The 8,798-nt window shown below is 46.0% G+C and overlaps 1 protein-coding gene across 1 annotated transcript; it reads right to left on the bottom strand.

Moving 5' to 3' along the window:
- Positions 1–3,687: 3,687 nt before the first annotated feature.
- PENK (proenkephalin) lies at positions 3,688–8,130 on the bottom strand. The gene is given in 4 exon segments (XM_055706445.1): positions 3,688–4,665; positions 7,488–7,511; positions 7,513–7,630; positions 7,768–8,130. Coding segments are annotated over 3 exon segments (804 nt in total). The 5' UTR covers positions 7,627–7,630; positions 7,768–8,130; the 3' UTR covers positions 3,688–3,999.
- Positions 8,131–8,798: the final 668 nt, after the last annotated feature.

Genomic DNA, 8,798 nt, shown 5'->3' with positions numbered 1-8,798 from the left:
AGAGGAAGAAGGCTGTAAAGGAAACTTTCTGTGGCACTTAGATATATACAGGAATGGTAGAGTTGTGCTATGAATTTGTTATTTTGCCTTGCCAAAACCATCCTTAATGACAGAGAGGCCTTTATACACCGTACATTGAAAATTTTGTTTCTTGTTAATTAAGTTCCCTTCAGAATTAAAATGAACCAGTGCATATTTAGAGTCTATGTTGAACACAGTTTAATAATACTTATGTCAGTATATTAAATTAGAACATGTTTCTGTTCTTGTAAAGATTCTATCTTGGGAAACATTATCTGAAACAGCTAACAACATTGATGTTATAATTACTTGTATTAATAATATGGTTATAAATGATTATAAAGTAAATCATTATAATTATTTAAAAATAATCACAAAATAATTATTGTAATAATAATGTTGTAGTTATTTATATTTATTGTATACCATACTACATAGTAGTTATTTATACTTATTATATCATACTACATATTCATTTACCAGGAAAAATCCCCAGGAAATTCAAAGTTATGCTCTGCATATTTCAGCTCATAGCATATGCCAAGTTCAGCTGAGATGTGGGAATGGTTCTATGACCTTTCCTCATTATCCCAAGATTTAAGATTAGGTTTTCAGACAAAGCTCCAGCTGCATGTGGTTTGGTATTCAGAAATCATTGTATTCATCAGCTTCTCTCCGTGATCTGCTCCTGTAGGTGAACTCCATTTGGTTCAGGAAATCCTTTTTTTTCTTTTTTTTTCTTTTTTTCCTTCCTTCCTCTAATTAGTTCCTATTAAAAAGCCTAACTCATCCTTGCCTAACCTCAACGAGACTGTCTTTTTCTTCTTTTTGTTCCTAATGCAGAGGCATTAATCTCTTTGGCTGGTCTGGACCTTTCCAGCATTCATTGTTCATGTTCAATTTTTGTTATACTTGCTCAGTGTTCACAGTAATGATACTATATTTGATTGTACTCTGGAATATGGATTGCTGTGTAAAAATGTCAAGCCAGTGATAAAAGCCAGGGAAAAGAAATGTAGAATTTCATTTTTGGTCTCAGGATGACATTTCTTCCTTCATAATACTATTGCAATTAATTTTCTTTCTAGACATCAGACTTTCCTCCTTTCTGCTTCTGTTCATATAAAGCAATACAGCTGTTTCAATAACCTTCTGATGAAGTGACAGTTCTAGGAGGAAGATTAGGGGACCCTAAAAACCAAGTCAGCACATAGGCCAACAGTGAGAGGCCCTTTTTCATCTCCCAGCCCAACAGACCCTATCTTCAACCTGAGTTTTGATTTGTGATTTAGTAAAGTGGACTCCAGGAAGCTTTGCTTGATTCATTGGCACAGTTTGAGCTGATTTCATCTGAAATGTTAATTACTGAGAATGTTAGAACATTTTAGTGTTAGAGAGCCCCTGAGTGATGGCATGACTGAAAGTCATAAGAAATTCCACAACAGAAGAAATTATATCTTATTAATTTCACATCTTTTAAATTATAATTATTAAAGCAAGAAAGCATCTGACTGGAGAGGTTCTCAGTTAGAATGGAAGGAATGAGGACTATTCAGCTTTGCTATTTCATTCAGAGAGTGAAAGTCACATCCCCTTACATGCACATTTCCACCTGCCTGTTCAATGTTGGAAGAAACTTAACTCCTCCACTTTGCTTGCCCTCACGTCTGTTTTGGTGTGCATGCATATATCCCAGTTAGTTGCTTGTATCAAGAACTCTTTTTACTGTGTAAATTTATATAAATAGGGAGGTTTAGTAGATCAAAGCACTTCATTCTGCAAGATACATACTAGGTTGCTAGAGTTTGGGGAGTTTTCTTCGTCATTAAATCACCAGTTTTTTGTTTACTGGGAAGGATGGGTGACAACAACTGGTAAACCATCATCAAGTACAACAATGCTCGTTTTTAGTTAGAAGGCTGGAAAGACCCTCTCTGACTAAATTGGAGGAAAGTAAGTTTTAGGGAAAAGAATAGAAGTCGAAGTGAAGAATTAAGGATGCAACTGCATTATCATTTTAGTTCTTTCTGGCGTGCATGTTTGAAGTATGCTGCATCCCATGCATGGGTTTGTGCTGCAGAGCAGGCTTAGTGTGCGCAGCCTGGGGTCCTTGGGGCAGAAACCACTCCAGTGATGTGTTCCAGGAGCCCGACCGATGTCCTCCAGCCACTATGACCTCCAGGTACTAGTGGGCAGGTGCTATGGGGGAAAAAGAACGGGAGGAAGACTTCTCTTATGGCTAATGGCATCTTGAAGAACTCTCTGGGAAAGTGACAGGGAACACAACTGAATTCTGAAAAGGCCATGGAACTTCTACAAGCATCTGTATTTTCTGCCTTTTATTTGGTATTAGCAATTCTGTACAGCAGGAAGAGGAAAACAAGTGCCCTGCTTTTTACTGAAGGAAAAGGACTGCTCTGTGGTTTATCAACTTCTTCAGCAGGATTTTGGCCACTTCAGACCACCTCCATCATCCTGTAAGTGCCAAGCCAAAAATCATCACTACTAATTGTATGTGATGAAGCTTTTAAGTGCATATGTAAACACAGCTTAATTTTCAAAAGTCCTGACTACCTAGAAGATCCCATTGATTTGACAGTAAAGTCAGACCCTTAATTTGCCTTTTGTGTCAACTTGTAGTACTGTGCACACCTGAAATACAGATACTGAATGCAGAGCCACAGATGGTTTCAGACATCTAGCTCCCATTATCTATTTCAGCATTAATCAGGTATCTAAACAGCTTTGAGGATTTTGACTGTAGAAACTTTAAATTATTGTCAGTGCCGGTGGTCAAAGCGATTGTTATGTTAATTTAAGTGGGAAGTAACCAGTAACTAGTAGCAGTAGGTGGGGGAGAAGTGCTCACAGACTAGGAATCTAGGGGGACGGTCCGAATTGTGGAAGGAAGCACACACTGGGATAGGAGCTGGCCTTGGATCCAAGTGCAACTTAGGTAAATGCCAAAGGATCTACCAGTGTTAGTGTTGTGCTGTTTGTTCTCAGATTTACTTATACTGCCTTTGCTTGAAACCAAAGACTGACCAGCAGTTTGCCATATTTCAGTAGTTCCAAAGTGCTTTATACCAGCTGAGGAATCAAACACAAAACTGTTCCATGCAAAACTGCCAGGTGCTCTGTAAAATTAGGATTTTGGTTTTTCATGCAGTTTTGGGTCATGTTTATTTTGCAGAAACTAACTTACCAGGTTCTGAGTTAATGTTTATAGCTTTAAGGCCAACTGTACAATCCTACATTGGATGGGTATAAAAGGTGTAACCAATCAAACATGGTATTGTGTTGTCCACTGGAGAAATGTTTTTAGTGCTTTAAGTCAAATACACTAATGACTTTTTTTTTCATGTGAACACTATGGCTGAACACTATGAATTATAAGCTTAGGCTTTAAATATTTATTCTGTTAACTGGGTAAAATGACAGCAATTAGAGCAAATACAGTTATATTCACTTTAGAGCACATTTATTATTCTAGTATTCTAAGAAACTGAGAAAGCTAAAGACAAAAATGTGTTTCAGCTGTTGTGTGTGCCGTACAAATTCTTCCATTACAGAAAAGAGGTTGACATTGCTCTGATTGCTTAAAGAAAAATTGAGGTGATGCTCGACTAAATGACTGAGAGAAAATAAATAACATTTCAGAATTTATGCAGTTAGGATGAAGAATTTATTGTATATACAGTTAAGCAACTCTACTGTAGATGTACTTCCTTTTAAAGAAAATTAATACAGTAATCAAAATAGTTCTAGCATGGATACTACAATACAGTCTGAAACTTGACTAAACCAGAAATCAGTTATTTGACTTGAAAGAACACAGAACCTGAAACAAGAAATCGCAGGTTGCATCATTAACCAAGGACAGTAAAAAACTGTACAGTACAAGCAACACGTTACAATAAGTTATGACCAATAAGGCAGTCTTTCTCATTTAGGACAAAAGGGATAAAGGGAAAGGTATTAAAATCTCATAAATCCACCATATCTCTTTTCCATCTCTGGGACCTCTTTGGAATAAGTTTCCCCATCTTCTTCTGAAGGGAGAATGGAGTCGGCGAAGCGCTTAAGAAACCCACCGTACCGTTTCTGGTAATCCAGCCACCATTCTGGCCTGCCCACTCTTCTCATGAAACCACCGTATCTCTTTTGCAGCTCTTTGGCTTCATCTTCCAATTCGGGGCTGCGCCTTATGCTTCTCATGAAGCCTCCATATCTTTTGCTGATGTCCCCGTCATTCTCGTTTATCTCTCGGTAATGCCCTGCTTCGGGGTTATCTCCTGTTCCCAGAAGCTCCTTCAGCAGATCAGAGGAATTAGCAAGGGCATCATCATCCGAGTCTTTCTTCATAAACCCTCCATACCTCTTAGCCAGGATTTCTCCTCCATTAGCTTCATCCTCTGGTTCTACCCGATAGAGCTCATCCATTTTCTTCATGAACCCCCCGTATCTTTTCATGAAGCCTCCGTACTTCTTCGCAAGCAAATGGTTCTCATCCAGCTCTTTTTTGTCTCCTGGGGCAATGTTGCCATCCTCAGAATGATCCAGCTTTGCCAGTTGCAGGAGCTCCTTGCAGGTCTCCCAGGCTTTGGCAGAAGGCAGCTTTCCTTCACATTCTAGTGTACATGCCTGAAAAATGGATGTGGTTTACTGAGAACTGTTTGACAGTAACAAAAACATCGCACTGCCACCTTGTCTTACCTTTACTCGTCTTTAAAAGACCATGAGCATGCCTCTCCTTGTGAGTGGCTTGGAAGGACTGCTCTTTGTCAACAGCTGACTTGCTACCTATCTGTTCTAAAGTTCTTCATATCCCTGTCTGAAGGATGTGATGGTCTCCACTCTAAGAGACAGAACACCAGATCGTGGGTCCTGTATGTCAAAGCTGCCCCTATGTTTCTATTTCAAAGGAAGCTACATGTACAGTTCCTACACCTCCCTTATGTTTGGGTGAATTGTTATGATTTCTTATTTTTGTAATTTACTACTGGGAAGCTAAAAACCAGTTGTGGTTTGCTGCATAATTAAGTGTAGAAGTGTATTCAGTCTCTGAAATTAAAACTAACATTCAGAAATTTTAGGAAAGCAGTTACATGGCAGTCTCATTGCAAAGAAGCCAGCTGTACCATACTGCTCAGTATCTTCAACACACCGCATAGCTTTAAAGACTATTTCCGTCTGTTATCATTAGTTTCCTTTCATGGAACAGATCTTTCAAATGTGTACCAATGCAAATGTAGAAATACAGGCTCTCCCAGGCAGGATCAAAGTTCTGGGTTTGCTAGTTAGACGTGCAAAGGACCGACCATCAGAAAAAGGGAAAAAGTCCTAAGCTGTATTGCTTCTGACTGAAAGGAAAAATTTCATACACACAACTCATTAACCTGTCATGTAAAGATAATAACATACATATTGGTCAGGGGGATTTACTTCTTGTGAAGCCACACTCTTCAGTTGCAAAAAAGGTAAATCTGGTGGTTTTCCTTCTTGTTCATGGTTTTCATACCCCAATAATTAAAGAAGAAATCATCAATATTTTCAGTAAGAGAAACACTTATTCTGCCTATGGATGGTGTTTTCTAAGGATCTCAATATGCTTTAGAAGTATGAAATTAAACCCCAGCACAGTTCTTTCCAATAGCTAACTGACCAGCTCTCTACCTCTGGCCTCACCCCAAATGAGTCCCATTTTAGTCTGATAAAAAAATCATATATAAATTTATTGATCACAAGAAAATTAAAGGTATTTATGTATTTTGTGACACAGTAATTTAGCTGGCATTACATGCTTATTGCTATATATTATAGTCATGCTATAGAGAGAATGGAATCTTAGCTTCAGTCTGACTTTGAGCTTGCTCTAAATCAAAGCAAGAATAGGTCTTTCCCCTTCTCAATTAGTTTTAATAACCCCTTATTGTCAAATGAACATATTCCATCTCATAGATGTGGATGACCAAGTACAATGTGATAATTCTTGTCTTACAGATACGATGTGATGAGTTCTGTTATGTTACTAGACGCTAGTATCTAGAAACATTTGTTTCTAATAATTGTTTGCACATGTATAGTAAACATACATGTATAGTAAACATACAGGTATGGCAGGGTTGCTTCTTTTCCTGTTCAGCTAGTAAGTGTTATTGCTGAATGGAACTTTGGTTCTTTTTTGAATAATTACTGAAAGTGTACAAGAGAGAGTATCAACGTAGACATCCACAACATATACTCCAAAAAGCTCATATCCGTCACTCCAAAGGAGCAACCTACCACGTTTTTCCCTAGCTGACGTTACAGCTAAAGTTTGATTGAAAGCTAATGTAAGCAAAAATATATAGGGAACCTTTTTGCCAGCCATCCTAAGAATATTGCCCTTATAAACCTGGTTAAGAACAAGTTCTTGTGCTTTTGGAGTAAGCAGTACTCCGTGATTCCTAATTCTGCATAAGAATGAGGTCCAGTCTTTCCTTTTGTATGCTCCCAAGTAATCCATCATAGGAATAAAACTTTTCAAATCACTTAAATGTGCCGAGAGCATGATGCCTCAATACACATCGCTTTGAGGTTGGGAACCCCAGGTGCCACTGGCAAAGGACTTGGCAGCCTGAGTTCCCACCTTCTTCAGGGAGGGCTGAGAGACCCTAGACTTTCACTAACCCTAATACTTAAATTTCAGGTTGAGTTGCCTCTGTGACTATACTTTTATATAATTTCAATATCATTAACATTACAGATATGCCCCCAACCCCCTGCTTCTGCAGTATTCTTAGCATGATTGCTCATAGGAGAAAGTACCAAAGGGATCTGTCACCAGCACACTCCTGCGCAGCACCGTGCAGACAAAAGGAGCAGCGGGTGGTATTGCTACTGGAACCAGGCTCGAACCCCACTTTTTGTGAGATACCAGGGAGGTCCGCCGCTTTTCAGCTCCACAGCCACCCTGCCTGGGGAGCCCTCGTCCTGCCGGGGGTCGGGACCCCCTTCCCGTCTCGCCCAGCTTCCCCCCGCCCTGCCGGGACTAAAGTGCCCGGCAGCGACCTCTCCTCTCCCTGCAGAACTGCCCCCTCCGGCCGACCCCGCCTTCCCTCCCACGTTTTCCCTCGGTTTTCTCCTCGCTCCCCCCGGGGCTGCCCGGCGCGGGGTGCTTACCCCCCGGCCCTGGCTGACGGGCAGCGGGAGGGCCGGCCGCGCCGGGGGGTCTCCTCGGGACGCGCTGGGTTTGTGTCGGAGCCGCGGACCCCCGCCCCCTCCCAGCGCCCCGGGGCCCGCTCCTCCCTCCCCCTTTCAACAACTTGTCTTCCAAGCGACCCCGGCCGCTTCCCCCACTATTTATTTTTGTTATTTCTCTCCTTTGCCCCCTTCTCCCCCTTTCCAAAGTTAAGGCGGGGGGCGGGGGACCCGCCCGAGCGGTCTCCGCGGCGCTGCGGCCGGGCCGCCCCGCGCCCGCTTACCAGGGGGTGGATGCCGGCGCGGGGGTCCCAGGCGGTAGGCGCAGGCGGCGCAGTCGCGGCCGCAGTCCGCCCGCGCCCTCGGGAGCAGGCAGGTGCTGAGGGCCAGCAGCGAGCAGCCGAGTCTCAGGAGCAACGCCATGGGGCTGCAAGAAGGACAGGTCAGACAGCAGCCGCCTCCCCCCTCACCCCCGGCACTGCCTCCCCCGCCGCAAGGCAGGGCAAGGCGGCACGAAACTGTTGAAAACCAAGTGCGGGGTCGCAGGCAACTCCGGTAACTCACACGCTTTGCGGAGCCGGGGTGGTTGCGCTTGCGAGGTAAGCGGGCGCTGATGCCAAAGCAGGCGCTTGGCGGCTGCAAGGCAAAGGACCTGCGTCCGGGGCCGGAGCGGACCCGAAGGATGAAGCGGCCCGAAGCGCCCGTCCGGTGAAACGTTCGTCCCCGAGCCCTTTATCCCGCCCTTCCCGCGAAGCCCGCGCCTCTGGGGGAGAGACACACCGCGCAGGGGCGCGGACGGGACGGGAGGGGACGGCAGCGCCTCCCGGGCAGGGGCTCCCACCGCAGCGCCCCGAGTAGCCGCCCCGACGGCGGGCCCCAGGCCGGCAGAGCCGCCCCCGGCCCTCCCGCGGTCCCCCCCGCAGGCAGCGCAGTTCACTCACACACAGGCTCCCCTCGGGGCTCCCGGGAGTTGCTCGGGAGTGAGCCGCACCTCGCTGCAGCCTCGGCGCCGCTATTATATAGAGCGAGGCCGAGCAGCCCCTGGAGACACGCCGGCGGGGGCGCGGGGGAGGCACCCACAGCCCGCGGCTGCTGACAGCTTCGGCGAGGGCGGCTCCGGGGGCGCCGAGCCGAGCGCCCGCTGCCGGGGCCGGGCGCGCCGCTGCCGAGCGGAGCGGGTGCTGGCGGCGGCGGCGGCGGCACTTTATAATTAGTGAACGCGGGGAGCGGGCGGCCTCCCCCAATCGCCGCCGGGCTCCCGCTGACGCAGCACTTACGACATCCCCCCGGCGCCGCTGCCCGCCGCCGGCTCCGGCGGGGCTCGGGGTGAGGAGGGGGCGCCCGTGCCGTCGGGGGCAGCGGGGCTCCGGCACCGGGCAAGTTACCGGGGAAAGTTTTCACCGTGGGCGGGCGGGCGGGCGGCGTGAGACGCCAGCGTGAGTCGCGGTGTGGGGGACAGGCGCCCCGCTCCCGCGGCGACGGGCGCAGTGCCCCTGCGGAGCGTTGCACGGCGCCGGGGGGCGGCGCTGGGTCTGGGGGCTTGTTTTGGGGTTTTTTTTCCAGCTTTTTTCTCTTGGTGGCCTTCTCTCTCGGGC

The sequence above is a fragment of the Falco cherrug genome, chromosome 3 (assembly GCF_023634085.1).
Source record: "Falco cherrug isolate bFalChe1 chromosome 3, bFalChe1.pri, whole genome shotgun sequence".
Taxonomy (NCBI): domain Eukaryota; kingdom Metazoa; phylum Chordata; class Aves; order Falconiformes; family Falconidae; genus Falco; species Falco cherrug.
The sequence above is the reverse complement of the archived record's forward strand: the minus strand, read 5'-3'. Positions and strand labels throughout refer to the sequence as shown.